The sequence below is a fragment of the Pteropus alecto genome, unplaced genomic scaffold (assembly GCF_000325575.1).
Source record: "Pteropus alecto unplaced genomic scaffold, ASM32557v1 scaffold146, whole genome shotgun sequence".
Lineage (NCBI taxonomy): Eukaryota > Metazoa > Chordata > Mammalia > Chiroptera > Pteropodidae > Pteropus > Pteropus alecto.
In genome coordinates, this window is record NW_006442107.1 from 13,943,032 (window position 1) to 13,964,381 (window position 21,350).

Below are 21,350 nucleotides of genomic sequence, written 5' to 3' on the forward strand. Positions count from 1 at the left end.
TCCATTTTACTCATCACTTTACACTAGGTCTGGCCCAGGGCCTGGCAGGTAGCAGGTGCTCAGTATGTAGTTTTTTAATGTGCAAATGGATGGGAGACCTTTAGCAAAATGTAAAACCTTACTGAGCCTCCGTATCCTCATCTGTACAATGAGACGCTAATTCCCGCTCGTGCCACCTGTGCATTGTGCAGAGCTGGCTGGCCAGCCAAGGGCAAGCACTTTAGTCTCCCAGGTCAGGTGACCACCACTAATTCCCGCTCGTGCCACCTGTGCATTGTGGCTGTCCTATGGAACATAAACCATCTGTAAAAACAGAGTACTGATCCACAATGAAACACAGACTCCTCACCTGCCTCCACTTGAGTGGAGGTGAACTTGCTTGTTTATGGCCTCAGATTGGAAGACAGGCTCCTGTGAGACCACTTTGAAATACAGGTGACAAACAACCCTGATCATGGTATGTCCCATCAGGAGCCAGGGAGCCTGTCATCCAAGAGGCTTAGGAGTCTGGGGCCTTAGCCTGGGACTTGGGACCCACACAGATTATAGAAAGATAGCCTCAGTTTGGCCACAGTAGGGTGGCCAGAGCTGGCTGGCCAGCCAAGGCAAGCACTTTAGTCTCCCAGGTCAGGTGACCACCAAGCCAGCACACAGCAAGGCATAACATAGTTCACTTCCACAGGAAGAGCTGAGCAGAAAATTCACATAAGAGCATGGCCCCAAGGAGTCAGCAGACCTGGGTTCAAACCCTTGCTCTATCATTTATTAGCAAGTGACCGGGGTAAAGTGCTTAACCTCAATAGCTCTTAGGCTCCATATCTATAACATGGGGATGATATTACTATGTACCTCATATTGTTGTTTTAAGAACTGAATGAAACAAAGCATATAAAATGCTTCAGCAGGGACCTGGCCCATGCATTTAGTGAAAGTTGCATCCATAATTGTTAACAGTTAGTAGGTGTTCACCACTCAGAAACAGGGTCCCCTCGGGGGTCTCTGCGATCAGAGCGATGTTTAAGTCAGCCCAAACTAAGGAAGGCGAAATGAGAACAGCTTCATGTGTCACAATACTCTGAATGTAAGTGGGATTTTCTGCATGCTTTTCTCTACTTACTGTACTTTTTCTACTTTGTTAAAAACAAACAAAAAAAAAACATTATAAAGCAAACAAAATGCTGCCATTAAAACCCTTACCTCAAATGCAGCACAGGATTTGATTGGGTAGAGGTAAAGGTTGGTGACGACATGTGACCCAAGGCCTCCATCCAGAACTCCTGCAGCTCTCCCTGAAGGGGTCTGCTGGGTCCTGGTGGCCTTCAGCACAGGTGGGTGCAAACTCACAGCATCCACAGCTGTGGGCAAGTCATTCCAAATCCTGGAGTTTGGACGAGTGTCTTCCTCAGGTGAGGAACTATGTCCATCCATGGTGACAGTCATGGTGTTCTGAGCCTCACTCTCTGCTGGTGGGGCTCCAGCCTCCCCAGGGGTGGCCTGAGGGATAGGATGACCACCTGACGGGCACAGTCGGGTTGCTATGATGAACCTGAGAAAGGCTTGGGCATCCTCAAGCGTAGACATGTATCCAAATGAAATCCTCACAGATCCTGTGGGCTGCCCATCTATGAGGTCTACATCATCCCCACAGACATGGCCAGCCTAGAAGAAAAGGGAAATAACTCATCTAGAGTGACTCATTCCTCATGGATCAATTAGAAAAAATTTGTAAAACAAATATTGTTCATTTTACAAAATAAAATTGACTCAGAAAACAGAACTACAACTCTAAGATGTGCTGTGTGCCTGAGACAAAGTTTCACCAGCACAGGGGCTCACTTTCTAGATCTCACTTTGCTCAAGTGTAACCTGGAGTCAACACCAATCTCAAGGGGTCATTAAAAAGTTTAAGAGAAATACTTCATGGAAAGCATTTCCCCAGAGCTTTGCACAGAGCCAATTCACATAGGTATCAAAAGACAGACCAAAGTTTCAGAAGCACTGAAGGGTCAACTGCTTGGTCTACCCGGAGCTGAGGTGGGAGAAACACCTGCTGGCCACGCTCATTAGCCTCTCTCAGAACTAAAGGGAGACATGCATTCTCAAGAGCTGCCCTTTGACAAGAAGGTGAAACAGGAATTCTGCCTCTATGAATGACCAACCTAAAGCCACTACGAAGACCAAAGGCAGTGTGAGTGCCTCTTCTGCGAGGTGGGGAAAGAAAAGCAAGAGGTCCCCAAGCCTCTCCAAGCTCAGCTGCCTGGTATTGGTCACTGCCCCAGACACCTTCCTCCCCCAGCACTGAACCCAAGTCAGTCACCCAAAGAGACAGGGCCACGGCATTCCATGGGATCAAATATTACATCTGGAACTTCATTTGTTTGTGTTCTGAGCTTCCCTCACTTTTAAAATAAAACCCAGTTCATGGCTGGTTGGGATTTAGTACAGACAATATTTAGTAACAACCAAAAGAAACTCAAGTTAGAAATTATTCTGAAATAAATAAGGGCTCTTTGCCACTCAAACTATTCTTATGAAATGGTTTGAAACAAGCTATACCCGAAAGTGAAAAACCTCAGCCCAGGGGGAGACAGAGAGGGAAGGGATTCTGACAGATGCAGAATGCCCCCTGGCGGGTTCTTCTCCTCACCCAGCCCAACCATAAGCTAACTCTAGCTTAGAGCTTTTACTCTGGTAGGACTGAACTAATTAAAGGCCCTCTCTGCACATATGAAAACATTCCCACATATGTTTGCCCCCTCTTAAAATCCCTCTTCCGCCTGTACATTTTTGCCCTCAAAATAAAAAATGACTTCATAGAGATACTATCTTGAAGCATTTCTATTTTCGTTGGCCCCTTTCTCTTTGCACATCCCTAGGGTAGGTTCAAAGACGTGAACCAGCCTCCATCCCAGGCACATGAACATGCCTCCAGTGCAGTTGGTGGTATCACCACTGGGTCTTGCAGACTAGCATTTGGCACGCAGGGTCTAATACCAACCTGAAGATGCTTCTTGACCATCTCGTCACTTATCCCCAGGTGCCTTTGACAGGCCCCAGTGTTACAGAAGCAGCCAGTTCGCACGTGGATGTTATGAAGACTAGCCATTTTATCCACCTGCAGATTTAATGTGACATGGAACCAGTGTTAGAAATGCCCAGTTTTGTTCTGATCGCCTGGGAGAATTTCAGATCGATATTTAGATCTCTCTTTTCTAACATTAAAATGAAAATATGAGCCTGGAATTTTGCCATAAAGTGCCATGATCTATCACAGGTTTATGAAACACATTTTATAAAATGTTACTGATAATTAAAGTTTATCCAGTGGGTTATAGATGTATGCCTGAGAAAAGTGAAAATAGCAAATTCAGGTCAAATTCCAAGTTAAGAGCTCATATGTAAAATGAATGATCCAATTAAAAGACAGGCAGAAGGATCTCAATAGACATTTCTCCAAAGAAGACATACAAATGACCGACAAGAACATAAAAAGGTGCTCGACATCAATAATCATCAGGAAAAAGCAAATCGAAACCACAATGAGCTATCACTTCACACCTGGTAGAATGGCTACTATCAAGAAAATAAGAAATAGCAAGTGTTGGGGAGGATGCGAAGAAAAGGGAACCTTCGTGCACGGCTGGTGGAATTGCAAATTGGTGCAGCCACTATGAAAAACAGTATGGAGTTTCCTCAAAAGATTAAAAATAGAACTACTATACAATACAGGAAATGCACTTCTGGGTATTTATCTGAAGGAAATAAAATCACTATCTTGAAAAGATATCTGCTTACCCATGGAGCATGCAAATAGTCGTGACCAGCCCATGATTTTATGTGCCACTGTGATATGGTCTCATGTATTGCTGGGGCTACCAAGCCATCTGTACATAAAATTACCTCAGATGTGTTCTGTCTACATTGCTTTTCTGTCTACACTATGTAGGGTGTCTCCCCTTGCTGACAAGCTCTCAGCTGTCCCTTTCCACTGCTATCGGAGACTTGGCTTCTTTCTTCCTACTTGAAATCGACCATTTCTGGCTGAATAAAGAGAGCTGAAGAATTAAATAGCCACGCTTGTTAGAACTATGTAGAAACGGAAGTATAGCGCCTCCTAGGAAGGGTCTGTGGCCTCTGCAACCATGCACGAGCTCCATAACACCTATTGCAAAGGCCCAGAGGCCTTGACTGCAAACGTCAGGGCCGGAAAAGATCCAGACAAGAGCGATTCTCTTGTGAACACATCAGCAAGACGAAAAGAATACCCACCTGGGAATAACCAATGACGTTGCCACTCTCATCGAGCACATTAAAATTGATGATTGGACCCTGAACCTCTGGGCTGCTAAACTCAGAGTCGCTGTAAATCCGCACCACACGGGCTCCGTTGGGGTACCGGAGAGAGGACAGGGCGGTGTAGGTGTACCGAGCCAGGGTGAAGGTGTGCTGCTTTATATTCTCCATTCCACCTCAAAAACATTACGATGTTATGAAGTGTCAAAGAGAATCAATAACTTTGAACGAAATTCACTCATTTATAAGAAAATGAGGTCATTATAACTGGCACACTTGGACCTAATATTAATGATTTAAAATGTGTAAATATTGTACGGAACTGCCCACACAATAAGGGTATATAGCTCTTTGGTACTAAGCAACAGCTTAGTGTTGCTAAATTTTCCATTTGAATTCTCATTATCCTCTTTTTATTTAATAATGTTACTTAAGTATTCAGATCATTTAGAACCTTTGGTTTACAGATAGCAAAAAATGTACAATTTTGTCTTTAAATGCATCATTTTTTTTTGCTGTTTGTTTTTGTTAATATTTAAATCATTTTAATATTATACAAAGCAATTAAGGATACATACTACAACATAATACAGACAAAAAAGGACAAATATCGTATTATTCCTCTTATAAAAGGTGCCTAGAGTAGGCAAATTTATAGAGACAAAAAGGAGAATAGAGGTTATTAGAAACTAGGAAAAGAGTGAATGGGTAGTTACTGTTTAATGAGTAGAATTTCAGTTTGGGATGATGAAAAAGTCCTGGAGATGAATACTGGTGATGGCTGCATAGCATCCATGTGAATGTACTTAATGCCAGTGTATTACACACTTAAAACTAGCTAAACTGGTGCATTTTATGTTGTATATATTTTACCACAATCTTTGTTTTAAAAGAGCAATTAAGTGGGAAAAATCAAAGTTTGCTCTTTGGGAAACTAGTCAATTTCCTTTCAAAAGTGCTCCTGGCCCTCTCAGACCCTGCCATATGTGGTTTGGGTACTTTGTTAAGCCTTTCCTTAGGAGCTGGATCATTTCTCAGTGTCTGTCTTGATTATTTCCTCTTTGTCATGGATGATGATGCCCGCTCACCTCCCTGTACCATTAATCCTGTCTGCCCCACTGTTAGGTTAAGGCTGAAGACCTGCAGGCAGGGTCCCAGTCCTATGGTGAGAGGTGGAGAGGAAGAGGGGGAGGGGGAGGGGGAAGGAAGGCAGAAGAGGGAGAGAGAATCACCTAACCGCTAAAGCCATGCCCCTGGTTCACCAAAATCCCATCTCCATGTGAACAGGACAAGCAGTGCCAGCATTTCTAGAAACCTAGCCTCTGGCAGGCACCCAGTAGCACAGTGAAACGGTAGGTATCTGGCTCACCAGACAGATTTCTCTAGTCCTGTACCTTTGTATCGGGCCCCATATGATGGGAAGTGGCATCTGTATGTGTATCAGCCTATGGTGAGTGCCCCATTCGCCCGCACACCCCAAGCATTCATCAGGAAGGAAAATTATGCATCATTGCAAAGGCCAGCAGCAGAGACAGTGGTTGGAAGCCCAAGTTAAGGCATTAGTATGGCCTGAGTTTAAATCCTAGCCCTCCCAATTGCCAGCTCCCTGGCCCTGGGGAAGGCTTTAATCTTCCTGAGCATAAGGTCCTTCCTAGATAAAGTAGGCTCATCATCTAGCTCCCCCATGAGGCTGTAGGGAGAATCCAGCAAGGTAACAGCTAAATAAGGTCTCAGGATCTATAACCTTTACCAGCGTAGAAACTCAAGACAGCTCCTCTGCTTCTATGAAGCTATTAATCTCCTGATTTAGAATGTCTCTTACCTGTTAAAATGTTCTTTTAACACACACACACACACACACACGCGCGCGCGCGCACACACACACGCAGCCTCAGTCTCTTGTTCTTGCATCAGAAGTCATTTTGAAGTTCTTCAGGATCAGCTTCAATTGCATTCACTGTACAGCTGCCATGTGCCACTCACACAGATTCTCTCTCCTTCACCTGAATCGCACCTGTGCAGGGGCTCCCTCAAGGACATGGGCAACAGAGCAAATCCTACACAGATAAAAATGTCCCCTTACCTGTGAGGCGCTCTAGGGCATCAAACCCATGTTTTAGCGCTATCACATCAAGGAACGAGATGGTGCCATCTTCAAACCTGTAACCATGGTGAGGGAAACAAGATCAAGCTGCGGCCAACACCTCCAGGTGTATTTTGTGGTTTGCAATGAGGTTTTGATTCCAGACTCAGCCATAATCTATGAATACCTTCTCTCTGCTGCCTTATAAACCACTGCTCTTCTCCTGAAGACAGAGGGCTTTGCATGCCAAGACCCATCAGGCTGCCTCTGTCCCTGACCCACTCTGCAGCTTTCTCAGGACAGGCTGGCAGTGGTGACAAAAGGCCTTGAAAGACAATCACCATCTTGAGACATTAGTAAGTGGAGAGATGCTTTGTTTCCCCCAGGAAGACCTTAAACTTGACAAAACCTCAAGTGCTATAGGCTCTTGACCCACTGACAGGGCATCAATTCAGTGTGATCAACCATGCAGCTACGGGGTTCTTAACATGAGTCTATGATTTCAAAGTCTATAGAGCCTTGGGCTTTTGTAAAAATTATGAGGTTCTCATTATAGCAAAAGCATCCCTTCCTGATTATCAAGGTGGTCATTATGTTGGCATTTTAGAATTATTCACATAGTCAAAATACTCATCAAATCTTTACTGTCCACTGTGTGCTGGGCACTGTGAACATGACAGTGCCCGGCACACAGTATGTGCAGCAGTGAACATGACAGGTAAATTCCCTGCCCTAACACACTTCCATTCTCTAGGGAGCATAGAAACAAAGAAAAACAAGCAACAAACATGCAGAGAGAAGCCAAATAAGCAACAAGCCAGGTGGTGACAAGTGCAATGAAGATGTATGAGCCAGAAGGCTGGCAGCTGCTTTAGATGAGATGGTCAGAGGAGGTCTTCTCCAAGGAAATCGTTTGAGCAGAGACCAAGTAGAAGTAAGGGAGCAAGACAAACTGCTCATTTTTGAAATAGCTAAATTCACAGTTTCAGAGAGAAGAGCATTCCAGGAAGAGGATGCAGCAAACGCCCTGAGCAGGCAGAGCCTGGCACACACCCCAATAGCAAGGAGGTCCATGGGGCCCGAGTGAGCCGGCAAGGTGGAAAGTAGTAGAAGATACAGAGAACTTCCCTAGATGAGATAATGGGCTCAAGGGCTCTGAGCAGAGAGGAGTGACAGGATGGGACGGACCTAGGCTTTGACAAGATGCCTCTGGCTGCTGCAGGAGCCATGGGGAAGCTGGGAGAGAGTGAGGAGGTTTCAGCAAGCATCGGCATGAAGGATGGTGACAAACGGCTTTACGCAAGTTGAAGCTTTCAATGGAAATATTGTGTTTTGTATTTTAATACTCTAGGGATAACATTTGCTCATAATATTGTTACTGCAATATTAATGTCCTTATAAAACTATAAAATTGTAATTAATAGACATACAGAATTGATAATCAATAATGAATCAACTAACTGATTAATCACTAATGAATTAGTAATTAATTTTTAATCAAACATTATTAGCCAATACTTACTTATTATTAATTGAGCATTAATAAATAATTATTTAATAATCAATAATTAATAGACTCTTAGGGAGAAAGGGAGTTTGTTTACACCAAAGGTTGTGTCTCATTGGGTTATCAAATATAAAAGATTAATATCATGGTCCAGGTACATGTTCAAGAAACATCTGGGTTGATTATTAAATCTCTAGTCCTAAGTTCACAATAAAAAAATTAGGTTTCTAATGGTATATAAGTACATTCAGCTTTCTGGGAATCTTGGTATGACACCTGCTGTAAGTCAACCCACCCAAACCGAAGGAAAGAGGTCTGGTCCAGCCCAGCCCACTCACAGCCTGCCCATAATTAGTTGCCTAGCTCCTCTCAGTGTTCAGTGCCCTATTGGCTCAATAAAGTTTAGATTGTCATTTTGTTTGGCCTTTAATTTATATTATGTTCGGCCTGTCATTATTTTCTCACTTGGTTACATTACGTGCTATATTATCACACTTGGATTCAAAAAGTTTTATGTTAGCATTCCTGTTTTAGAATCCCCCAACTACAATCAAGTCCAAATAAAAGAGTCATCAAATATGCTCAGAATGTATCTTGGTGCTTCACCTATATTAGCTCTAAAAGAGTCACATCCTTTCAGAGGTCCGCTTTATAGGAGGTGCAGAGGTCATCACATGCCCCTGTGCCCACAGCTGGTGTGCAGTGGAGCTGGCATTCACTCCCCACTGGGTCCAGCCCCAGGGTCTACGCACTTGACAGATGGCTCTCTTGCCAAGGCCCCCATCTGCAGGGTATCAGGGTCTCTGAGTCGGCACCAGGGTCTGTTGGGGATCTGACTGACCCCTTTCTCATCCAGGTCCCAGGCCTTCTCAGTTACCAGCAGGGTGAGTAGCTCCCTGCCCTGACACCATGGTATCCTCTGCTGTTGGACCCAACAGAACCCTGGCTCAGCTACCATCTTCACCCTCTCATGTTTTCGATCTTACAGGTCGCAGCCATAACCATTTGGAAAATTCCTGGACATAACCCCTATCACCTGCTCTGCAGTCTGAGGAAGACACATATACCAACAAACCCCAGCAGAGGCCTCTGCCATTTGAAGGCAAGGTGCTGCCTGCCTTCAAACATCCTTTGTAACTCAGAGCGGGGCTCACAGAGGCTGCTGCTGTTAACAGTGCCCCCAAGTCTGGTGGCCTCTAGTTTAATTGATTCCTCTTATTAACTAGGGCCAAGCTGAGCTATTCTAGCTGCTGAAAATCGGCTATGCTGTCAAGTTGTATGCACATTATTTCAAATCTTTTAAATCACTGCTTTAATTGCTGCCACCTCTTGTCAGCGCTCCAGGCAAAGGCCTGGTTGCCCACCCTCCTGACTCTCATAAGAGCCTCTCACCTGCTCTGCTTGCAGCCCTTACCTGCAGGCCCTTGTCACCCCACAGCTATAAAGGAGCCCACAAATGAGGGCAGAGTTCACTGAGCAGCCTGTGGCACACTCCGGCCGATCTCTGCCTTCCAGAACTGAGCCCTGCTGCCAGCCTCCGTCCCTGACAGCAATGGCCAACTCCTCTGACCCCAGTGGCCCAGCCTGGTCCCCTGCACAATCCTATAGGCGTCACGGGCCAGACTCTGGCCTCACTGAACTCTGCCCAAGCCACTCCCACATCGAGGTTACCTTTCCACCACTGACTGTCTTGGGATGTAGAAGTCTTCTCCTGCAAGGTATGCGGCGGCTGTGCCTCCTCCAAAGTAGGTTTTTCTTAATAGAGGAGCTGTACGATTATGCACCAGTAGAGCCCCTAGGCCTGTGGGGAAGCCAAAGATCTTGTAGAAGGAGAGGGGGACAAAGTCGGCCTGGTGAACCGACAAGTCCAAAGGCGAGGTGCTCACGTAGGAGGCCGCGTCCAGCACCACGAACCACTTCCCAGGTGCACTCACGGGGCACATCCGCCCAGACTTGACCTCTCCTATCCAGGACAGTGGGTATCTGGTTCCAGAAAAGTTACTCTGAGCTGGGTAACAGAAGAGATGTGGAAGCTGGCAGTCAGGGTCACCAGCAGCAGCCCCTCGTTTCTCCGCTGACTCCATCTCCTCCGGCCTGACAGGGATAGAAGTGACGTTCATGGCTGTGGCGATCATCCTCATGCCCACCACAGAGGTGTGGCTGTCAGTGAGGTAACAGAACCGACTCCCGCTGCTCTCCTGGCTTGGGGACACCCACGGGAAGGCCTCTGCCACCAGTTTCAGAGCAGCCGTGCTCCCAGCTGTGAACACCACACTGTAGTCCTCTGGGCAGGTGCGGAAGTGAGCCAGAACCCTGGAAAGAGCACAGCAGTGCGGCAACAGCGTGATCTTACTCCAACGTGCGGTGTTAGGAATTCGTTGCATTTCTACTAAATATGACATCGCTCTTCCTTAATAGCTAGGAAAAAGCTCAGATTGGCTTAGCCCCAACTGTGACATGAGGGCAGGTACAGAGGAAGTTGTGGGAAGAGATGACAAATGGGTTCAAACTGGTAAGATCACCTTGTTTCCCAAGTCTCCACCTGACACGGGATAAGACGAAAATCCATAACTACCTTCACTGTTGAAAACACCCCCTCTTTGGTCTACTATCCAGCTCTATCATAATAAGTTTTAAGTCATCAACTTGTCTCACGCTGCTTTTAAAATTGGCAACCCAGTATCCCTTTCAAATTGGAAATAACTTGAAATTGTATTGATTCAAGTAACTTCAAGTACCACCTGGAAATTATTTACCAAAAACTAATTATTACATGTGGAAAAATATAAAGAGCTGTTTAACATGCAAATATTAGTAAAAATGGGGAGGAAAGATGACTAAAACAAGATGCCTAATGGAAAATGAAAAGCAAAACCAGAGAAACTTTTTCTTCTCTCTGAAAATGAGACTTAGGAACCTGGGTCACTTCTTGTCACTCTGGCCCCCAGGAACTCGGGCACCATCCCAGAGTCACACATTGGTCTGTGCCCACCTCAATGCTGACTATCTGTGCTTCTGGCCAGCTTGTTACCTACTCGCTCTCACCTCCCTGTCCTCTCTCCTTGAACTTTATCATTGTGTATCATTGTGTGGCCACTTAGCTGAATGTGATCTTCCTGAAACCAATTCAGAACCTTTGTGGGATGCTGGCAAGTGGTAGGTAGGAAGTCCACACACGGCAGGGCAGCAGGGGGTGAAGGGGGGGGCATTCAGGCTGGCGCACCCCCCACTCACCTGTAGCGCACCTGTTCCACAGTGTCATGGGTGAGCTTGCTGCTGATGTTCTGGCTGTGAGGATTACCTGGCAGGTTACGAAGACAAAGCCATCGAGTCACTATTTATGATCTCTTCTTTTTTGTTCCTCCAAAACTCTCTCCCTCAGTTCCTCAAAAAGTTAAGCATAAAACTACCATATGACCCAGTGATTCCACTCCTGTATACTGAAGAGACAAGAAAACGTGTTCACATGTAGGTGTTCATAACAGTTCTATCTGTAAAGCCAAATTCTGGGAACACATATGTCCACCAGCTGGTAAACAGATAGATAAAATATGGCATATCCACACAATAGAAAATTATTCAGCATTAAAAAGGAAGAAATTGTTGGCTATGTCACGAATGAATCGCAAAAGCTTGCTGAGTGAAAAATGCCAGACACAAGAGATCACATATTGTATGGTCGATTTATAGGAAATGTCCAGCAAAGGTAATTGAATAAAGATACAGAAAGTAGTAGATGAGTGGTTGCCTGGGACGAAAGTGGGGGAAGAGGGGGTGGAAATGTTGGGGGGTTGGAGGAGCAACAGAGATCAACTATAAATGGGCATCAGAGATCTTACTAGGGGGATAAAAATATTCTAAATTTAAACCTCGGTAAAGTTGCTAAAAATCATTGAATTATACACTTGAAATAGGTGAATTTTATGATATATAAAATATAACTCAAGAAAACTGTTAAACAAACAAAGGGAAAAAAAAAAAAAAAGCCCCTCTACTCACTAGTAAAATAGGACATGATCCAGGAGAGCATTTTGGAACAGGAAGTTGGCTTAGAGGCAGCCCCGCCAGTGCAGGAACTTTTTCTACAAGTTTCCCACCAGGTGGCCAGACCAGTCCTGTTCCTTAACTCCAGGGAGCTAAGTACACAATCTCAGGAGGCTGCCCTTTCCCCTGACCATGAGACAGAGCCACAAATTCCACTTAACTGAAGTCCTCTTTTGTTGCCCTGAGCTCACACGCTTCCCACTGGCATTGTTTCTACAGAAACACATCTATCTCTTCCTCCAGATATGTGAAGGGTACCATCATGACTCTCCTTAGCCACCCATTCTCATGGCTAAAGGCTCTGCCAATTTCACCCTCCCTTTGTCAATTTCTAGTTTTTCTCCCCACTCCTGGTGTTCCCCCTGTGTGCGTCCCAGAATATCATTATCTCCCTCAAAACATGGCCCCCAGATGTCAACACAGACCTTTCAAAGGGCATGACCTTCAGGGCCCAGTCACCAGCATTTCTCAGGAGCAGGACCACATGTGCATGTTAAGGCAAATCTTGATTTTTTTCTTCTTGTTTTAGAGTTGTTTTTGTTTTTGTTTTCCCTCAAACCACCCTGTAGGGTCACACTGGATGTCTGTCTCTTGAAGCTCCCAGTGTTCCTTTTCCTCATTAGCTAATGACCTGAGGGACTCAGTACTTACCTGGGTTGCCTTCCATCACCCTGGTTTTCAGCCTGGCAACATTAGGAACACCTGCAGTCTCAATTCTGTTGTCTCTCAGGCCAGCACCTTTCCTACAGTTATCACTCTTGCAGAAAGTTAAGGAAGGAGAATTGTAGGTCTCTTTGCAAATCACAGATTAAAATCAAGATAAAGTCTCTCACTGGCATCTTTCCTGGAGATTGTTCCCTAGACTTAAATATCTGCTGCCCTTAGTGTGGCGTGACAGTACCATCATGAACCAGGCAGTTTGGTGGAGACTCAAGGCTTGTGCCCTGGAGCCAAACTGCCTAGAGACTCAGCTCCCTCAACTTCCCCAGCTCCAGCGCTTCCTGACTGGGTGGCCTCAGAGTAATTACCTGCCCTCTCTGGAGCCCAGGTCCCTCACCTGCACAACAAGAGTGATGGCAGAACCTGTATCTTAGCTCGTTTGATAACAAAAGCTGTGACTTAGTTTGTGGGAGCATAGAGGTATAATAGAGATGAAGCATTTGGAAAAGCAACAGAAGCACAACAACTGCTCAGTGCAGGTTATTTATATATTATTAACATTTATTGCTGTTATCATTACCATTGCTATATTTGCTATTGTTATTTCACACTCCCTCTCCAAAGTTATCTCCCGATCACATTATGCTGCTGATTAATACCTTCCATGACTGCCCATTGTTTCTAGAATAAAGATAAACTCTACGGAGAACCTATAAGACATCTATCTACCTGCCTTCCTATTCATACATCCACTGATCTCCTCCCCTCCATGTCCCCAGGCTGGTTCCTGAAACCACAGCAGGGTCTTGGCTCATGTTGTTCCCTCTGCCTAAAATGCCCTTCACTCCTTTTCGAGTAAATTCCTGCTCATCTTCCAGCATTCACTGCACTCCTAAGGAAATTTCCTGACACTCACACTGCCAGCCCACTGTCACTCTGCAGATCCAGAACTCTCAGGCACCAGCGGCAATTTACATGTATTTGGAGATCACTTGATTAAAGTCTTGTCTTGACTACATCATAGTCCACGAAGGCAGGGACTGTGTTTACTTGGTCTCCATTACACACGATGCCCCCAATACCAGAGCGGCTCAACAAATATTTATAGAAGACTATAATAAATATAATGAAAGAATGAATGAAAGTTGCTCCTGTTGCCTCCTCTCTGCGTCATGCCAGTCCCACAGGGTCATCACACAACCAAATACAGAACCTTTGTATCTCTGTGCCTTCTTAACATTGACCCCTTCTTCTGGAAGTAACTTATGTGTCCCTGAGCCAGTTCTCCCTGGCAACACATGCATATAGGAATGACCCTGGGTATTTGCTTGACCACCCCCCTCTAGGGGGCTTATTCAGCTTTGGGTGCCCAGTCTATTAATCCAACATTTATTAGGCAATGATATATCATCTGAATGTAGTTGACTCATGTTTAGTGCAAATATCCATTATGAAGTGTTTTTCTTTACCATAAACATTTTCCATGAGATCATGAGTGAAGCTTGTGAGCTGGCTCTGGGGGAACAATGTGGCTCCTGCATGGTCAAGGTAGACGGTTCCTGAAAGAAAACACAAAATAAAGTTGTAGCTATTTTTCAGAGATTTTCCACTGATTTTACCTAGACCTGGTTTGTGTAAATTTGAGCAGTGCCCATTTGACATGTTTAGACATAACATCAGGCCACTCATATCTCCCAGCTTCTTGATATGTGCTTCTTAATCCAAGTGTAGGGATAAGCAATGGGAAAACTACACTTTCAATATTTAAAGGCATTTAGAGCCCTGAGAGAGCTTTCTTGATTAATCAGCTCTCTTATGAACCTGGCAAAGCATCCCACACAGAGGAAGAGCCCAACAGACATCTGTGATTAATGACAGTAAATCTAGTTCATGTTATGACTCACACCCTATTCTGGAGTTTCTGTGTGGCTTCTCTGGTAAGTGAGTCCTGATTCTGCTTTCCCATGGTGAATTCTACATCTCTCAACCCTAGAACAGTTTTGAGAGCTTCAGAGAATGCTAGGAATGTAAATGACTTTTCCATCCTCTTCCAGAAACAGAGAAAGGCAAATCTGAATGAGAGTAAGTATTAAGGTTTACCTATCAGATGGCCAAGATCAACTCATTGTGTGGGTGTGGGTGTGGGAAAACAGGTCCACTGATACATCGCTGGTAGGGGGACAAATTGGCACAACTTCCTTATGGACAACAATTTGGCAATATTGGTAACAGTTTAAAATGCAAACTGTCTTTAATGTAGCAATTTTTCTTCTAGAAATTGATCTTATAAATATCCGTGCTTTGGTGTAACGGCCTGTCTATGAGGATATTCAGTGCAGCACTGATTATAATAGCAATGACTTAAATGCCCATAAACATGTATTTAAAATAGTTATTGTACATTTGTCTAGTACTTTATAAGTACTAACATAGAACAAACTCTGAGATATTTTCAGAGGTGTTTTACTCTTTCTTTCCAATCTGGATGCATTTTATTTCATTTTTTTGCCTGGCTAGAACCTCTAGTACAATGTTGAATAGAAGTGGTGAGAACAGACATCCTTGTCTTGTTCCTGATCTTAGTTTTTCCATCTTTGACCATTAAGTATGATGTTAGTTGTGGTTTTTTAATAGATGGCCTTCATCAGGCTGATTAAATTTCCTTTATTCCTAGTTTATCGCATGGTTTTACGCATGCCTGGCACATTAAACACTCCACAAGGTTCAGCTGTTATAAGAAGTAGGCAAATAATCCCAAAACCAATTGGCAATCAAGAAAGGAAATGTCAGCATCTCTTCTGGGTTATGCTCTTTCAGTTCTCAGTTCCACTCAGCATGAGTGGCAATCAATTAGCACCCTCGGGCTTCAAAAACCACTTGAACCACACCTGTATATACACCAAGACAAGGAAATTCTCATCCAGTTGATTAGGCAAAATACTTCATACTTCAAGGTTAAGCACTTAATTATCCAGAGCTATCATTAACCTGACAAATTCTCAAACCTGCAGAAACACTATGGAGAGAGGAAGAAGGAAGAGGAGGTGGAGGTTATTTTGGTTTACTTTGTTTGTTTTTGCCTGCCCTATAAGGAAAAAAAAAAGAAAAGTGGCTATGTTCCAAGACTCCTAGTGGTGGGAGGGCGAGTTTAGTCCACAAAAGCCTACCTCAGCCGTAATATAGAGGAAATGCTGGGAACTTGCACTAAATAAATATATAGATAAATAAGGGTGCACACAATTCTGCCACAAGTACAGACTTATGGTTTGGCTTACTTAAGCCATTTTGACTTAACAATGGTGCAAAAGCGATACACATTTAGCAGAAACCATACTTCAAATTTTGATCTTTTCCTGGGCTAGTGATGTGCAATACAATCTCCTGTAAATGCTGGGCAGTGGCAGTGAGCCGCACCTCTCAGCCAGCCACGTGGTCACCAGAGTAAACACCAGTGCTCTACAGTGTACTCATCCGTAGATGATTCTGCCCAACCGTAGGCTAATGTGTAAGTGTTTTAGGTAGGCTAGGTTAAGCTATGATGTTCAATAGCTTAGGTGCATTAAGTGCATTTTCAACTTACAATATTTTCAACTTTCGATGAGTTTATCGGGAGGTCACGCCAGGGTAAGGCGAGGAGCATCTGTACAGTAGATGTTAAAGGGGCTCTGAAGCCCAGCCTGAAATTCTGGCTATCAAACCTAAATTATACATTTGAGGGGGAAAGTGATGTTCTCTCAAGGACAAACAAGGAGGGGCCCAGAACACACCTCTACTTTCCCAGGGTGGTGTTGAGGGGTCAGCCAATGATGGTGTGAGAGATCAGAGCTGGAGGGGATTAGGGAATTATGGGGGCGTGGCACTGAAATAATTATGGACTGAATGATTACAAGCTCTGGGATTTGCTTCAAAAGAATGGGAAGCCTTCCTTTATCCTTCCTCACCTGTAGGCATTCATTGTACCAGTCTATTTTTGTGGGTAGGAAATTTCTACAATAAAAAAGTTTGGAGAGAGAATGTGCAAGTAGAGGGACTAGGGGCTGTCTCCAGCAGGTGACTATAGGACTTTGAAGAATGGGGAGGGAGTAGAGGCAGCCAGAAGGCCCTATGTCTTCCATCTGAGCCTCTACTTAACGACAGACAGGGGACAAACAAGGAGAAGGCCACAGCCCTCAAAGTCCCTAAGGGGAAAAAAAGAGTCGGTAACTAATGAAAAGATAAGGAAATGACCCAAAGAGCTGAAATTAGCTATCTGATTAATAAGAGGTAAGTCATGGTTGCTGTTCTGCCACAAACAAGGGAACACTCACCGACTGTTCATCACTACATAATAAATACACTCAAATCCGGATGCCCCGCGCCACGACCAGCCCTCTTAATCTGAGGGCTCTCCCTGCTCAAACGGTTCTAAGGTTCCAAGAAGCCTCTCACTCAAGGTCCCTAGCAAAAGGGTTACTCAGACCCTGTGCAGGGCCCCCTCCCGCCCTGCAGTAATGGGCCAGGATCCGCCACAGGGCCAGATCGAGCTTGTCTTCAAATTTAATCAAGCTGTTCGACCTTGCGGAACGCAAAGCCTCGTTGTGATCCCGTCCTCACGTCCAATTCACAGGCTCGCCTTGGACTCAAAGCTCAAATTTCAAGGTTTCCTAATCCTTCAGGTCCCCCAGGGAGCTCGAGTTCGGAGGCATTGTTCTGAGCGCAAGGGTGAGAAAAGGCTCGAAAATAAAAGCTGCTTGTGAGCCATCCCAGAGGACTGGAGCGCAGCCTTGCGGGGCTCCTGTTCAGCGGCCACAGCCTCTCGATCCCCAACTCGGCGCGCTGGCGGAATCACGGTGCCAACCCTGTGTGCTGGCAGCCCACACACCGCTCCTGTCCCCAGGCGAGCATTTGAACAGCCACCGTTGGACATTTCTGCATTTTGCAACCCTGGTTCCAGTTGGACCTTTTGAGTTGGGAGTCTCGCAGCCAGCAAAAGCAGAATCGTAAGCCCTGTTCGCAGAGGATGCGGTCAGGTGAAAAAGGACTAGTTTGGTCCTGTACCGCCTGGAATGTCTACGGATCGAGAGTAGCAAGAAGTCTTGGGGCTGCAGGTGGGACCAAAGGAGCCGTATCCACGAAGTGGGTGCGTAGACACATCCCTCCAGGTCTTTCGATTCAAAATGAGCCCAAATCAGGTAACGCCGCTCCCACCTGGAGCAAAAAGCGCCTTCCTTCCACTTGGACTCCAGAAACCTTTCCCTCCCCTTCACGGCCGCCCAGCCAGCTTCGCGCAGGTGTCCCCTCCGTCCTCACCTTCCAGGCGGCGGAATTCGCGCGCCCGCAGCTCGCGCAGGCTGCGCTGGCCGTAGCCGTAGACCACTGGCTGCGTGCTCGAGTCCCGGAATCGTGCGAAGTCCAGGATCTCCGGACCCGGCTGCGCCGCCTCGCCGGCCATGACCCAGGCTTGCCTGCCGCGCGATCCGGGTCGGCCCGGCCCGGAGAAATGCCCAGGCCGGCCCCTGAGGATTCCGCCCCCGCCACGCCCGGGTCGCGCCTCTCCGCCCGCCGGTGGCACCGGGTCCGCGGCCGAGGGGCGGCGCTCTGGGGACCGGCCGCGCTGACTCACCGAGTTTCATTTCTTTCCTGCTCTGTTCCCACATGGGGGAGGAGGGAGGGAATGCCCGTTTTGGTTGTAGCTTTGAACAGCTTCCTGACGGAGCCCACGGAGATGCTCCCTGACACTCGGAATACTAAGTTCTCCATGGAGAGGCTGGTGGAAGAAGCAGAGACTTGCTTCTTCCTTCTCGGCATCCTGGAATCTAGCGATCCTCCCCCCGACTCTCCCAGGCCAGAGCTCCTCGCGGCTCCCGGGACCCTCACTCTACGTGGCGGGACTCTCTTGGGCGGGGCGGGGCGTTTGCAAGGAATCACATCGGTTAGCGTTCCCCAGAGGGGGTGTGCTCAGCGTTTGTGAGAATGCGCTGAGCAAGGGGTGGAGGAAAAACAAGATTGGGGATCTACGACGCTGGTTAATAAAATCGACGGTTGCGCACCGTCCGAACCTGGAAGCTAGGAGGCGACCCGGACAAGTGAGCTTCCTCCGCTCCGCACCCGCGCCTACATCCCGGCTGAGGGAGGCAGAGATTTTTCTCCCGGGGTACCATTTGCGTCAAGTGTGGAGGGCAGGCCAAACCCACGTTCGGGAAGTGCTGGGCCGGGCTTCGGGACGGGCGGGCAGGTGCACGAAGTGGGGCCCAGTTATGAGGTGGGGGCGCCCTCAGGAGCTATCCTAGGTGCGGGGCCCGCCTCAGGGAGTGGAGTGAAAGGGGACCAGGTACTGGGGGTCTAGACGAGGTGCGCGGTGTAGAACCAAGTAGGGGGAGGGGTTCAGATTTGGGCCGGTTGAAAGAACCCAAGGTGGGGGCGCAGGAGTGGACCACTGGCTCTCGAGGCATACGGTGATGGGGGGAGGTGGGAAGGGCGCCCATGCCACAAACTCACTGACTGCGCTGCAGCCGGGCCACCTCTAGTGCGTGGGCCGCCGGCGCCGTGGGACGCGTGAAGTGAGGATACTTGCAGCAGACTCTTGGGCCCAGCCTCTGCCTGTACAAAAAGCTCCCGGTGGGTTCTGCCCCCACCCCCGCCCGCCGTGGCCCATCGTGAGAGCCACGGAGCGCCGTGCGCAGCCCTTCTCCTCCTAGCCTAGCCGCCGGACTGGCAGTACCAAGTGGGAGAGAGACCTTGGGGGAGTAGGGGAGGGGTGGCGGCGGTGGGTGGTGGGAGGTCATTGAGGCTGCAGAACTAAAGCTGGTAGGTGCCCAGTGCCCTGTGCCTCGGAGGCCTCTGCCCACAGACCGCCCCAGCTCCTCTGGCTCACCGCTGAATCCCCAGGCCCTTACTCAACAAGCATCATTCCATTTCGCCCTCCTCTGCATACCTTCTGGCCATACTTCGAGCGGGAATCTATGTCTCTGATGTCATCTTGACCCCTACTCACTGCAATTCCTCCGGTAAATGTGACTGGGAAACAATAATGAGACCTAGCTTTATGGAGCCCTCCCTGCGCACCAGCACTGTACTGGGCACGTGTACACTCTTACCTGTACTAATGATTCAACAATTAAATAAGCAGATCTATGAGGTGGCTTTGACAGTTGGGGAAGCTGAGGCAGAGAAAGAATAATTTGTTAAGGGCACACACAGAAGGACAAGCTAGCACTTAGGAAGTTGGTCTCCAGAGCTCAGCCAAGTAAGTGTGTTCGGCAACCTGTCTGGTACCACTGTGGTTCTCAGGGCCTCGATTTACCCTCATCTCTAAAATGGGAGAGTGATGGGGTTGATCCTCCCAGCAACTGTACTATGTATGCTCCTCACTCCTTTTAATGCCCTACTTCCCAGTGAGGCTCTCTTCTAGGCCAGGCTTTTTCATTATTAACTTGCATGAATCACCTGGAAATTTACTAAAATGCAGATACTGATTCTTTAAGTTTTAGATGGGGCCTGAAGTTCTGTTTCTAACTAGCCTGGGTGATTCGAACTCTGGGGTCCATGAACTGTGCTCTACCTGAACGCCTAGGTCGTTTTCCTGGGAACATAAGGATTATCACTTCTATGGCCAGGTAAAGTAGTCCCAAATCCACAGGGGTGCTACTTTAGGACAGGCTTGCCTGATGAACAATCTGAATGAGCCAAGTCGGAACCTTTTAAAAAAAAATGTTTTTAATACATAACGTTTACCTTCTTAGCTATTTTCATGCAGAGTTCAGTAGTGTTAAGTATATTCACATTGTCATGCAACCAATCTCCAGAATTCTTTTCATCTTGCAAAACTTAAACCCTGTAACTATTAAATAACATCTTCCCTTTTCAACCTTCCCATCATTCATTCTATTTTGTCTCTATGAATTCAGCTACTCCAGATACCTCTTATAAGTGGAATTATACATTATTTGTCTTTTTGTGACTGCTTTATTTCACTTAGCATAATGTTCTCTAGGTTGATCTGTATTGTAGCACGTGACAGGATTTCCTTGGGCTGAATAATATTTCATTGTATGTATATACCACATTTTGTGGATCCATTCATCAGTCAATGAACACTTGGATCACTTCCACCTCTTGGCTATTGTGAATAGTTCTGCTACGAACATAGGTGTACAAATATCTCTTTGAAATTCTGCTTTCAATTCTTTTGTATATATAACCAGAAGTGGGATTGCTGGGTCAAATGGTAATTTAATTTTTAATGTTTGAGGAACTGCCATACTGTTTTCCATAGTGACTGTACCATTTTACGTTCCCACCAACAGTGCACAGGTGTTCCAGTTTCTCCACACTCTCACCAACACTTACTTTCTGGTTTTTTGTTTTTTGTTTTTTTTTCCGTAGTAGCCATCCTACTGAGTGTGAGGTGGCATCTCATTGTGGTTTTGATTTGCATTACCCTAATGATTAGTGATGCTGAGCATCTTTTCATGTGCCCTTTGTACATCTTTGGAGAGATGTCTATTTAAGTCCTTGGCCCATTTTTTCGGTTGAGTTTTTATTTTTTTATTGTTGAATTGGAGTTCTTTACATATTCTGGATAGTAACCCCTCATCAGATATATGATTTGCAATATTTTCTCCCTTTCTGTATGTTACCTCTTCACTCTGTTGTGTTCTTCGATGACAGTGCAGCACTCTTGGTCATTAAAAATCACTGACCTACCTACCATTCAGTCAAGAAATATCTTCAAACCCTTGACTCTGTCCAGGGCATTATATGCTCAGGAGGATTTGATGCTAT

General features: G+C 46.2%; 1 protein-coding gene across 2 annotated transcripts in view; it reads right to left on the reverse strand.

Moving 5' to 3' along the window:
• The window catches only part of MOCOS (molybdenum cofactor sulfurase), a 41,067-nt gene extending 22,582 nt beyond the window's left edge, over positions 1–18,485 (reverse strand). Inside the window, exons 1-8 of one of the 2 annotated variants that reach the window (XM_025038697.1) lie at positions 18,190–18,485; positions 14,057–14,146; positions 11,118–11,184; positions 9,555–10,196; positions 6,377–6,453; positions 4,270–4,469; positions 2,999–3,115; positions 1,198–1,659 (exon numbers count right to left, since the gene is read on the reverse strand). In XM_025038697.1, the coding sequence (XP_024894465.1) occupies positions 1,198–1,659; positions 2,999–3,115; positions 4,270–4,469; positions 6,377–6,453; positions 9,555–10,196; positions 11,118–11,184; positions 14,057–14,146; positions 18,190–18,223 (1,689 nt within the window). In that variant the 5' untranslated portion in view covers positions 18,224–18,485. Of the gene's footprint in view, positions 1–1,197; positions 1,660–2,998; positions 3,116–4,269; positions 4,470–6,376; positions 6,454–9,554; positions 10,197–11,117; positions 11,185–14,056; positions 14,147–17,876; positions 18,154–18,189 lie in introns of those variants that run through there. The other variant, XM_006919958.3, reaches the window with a different exon arrangement.
• Positions 18,486–21,350: the final 2,865 nt, after the last annotated feature.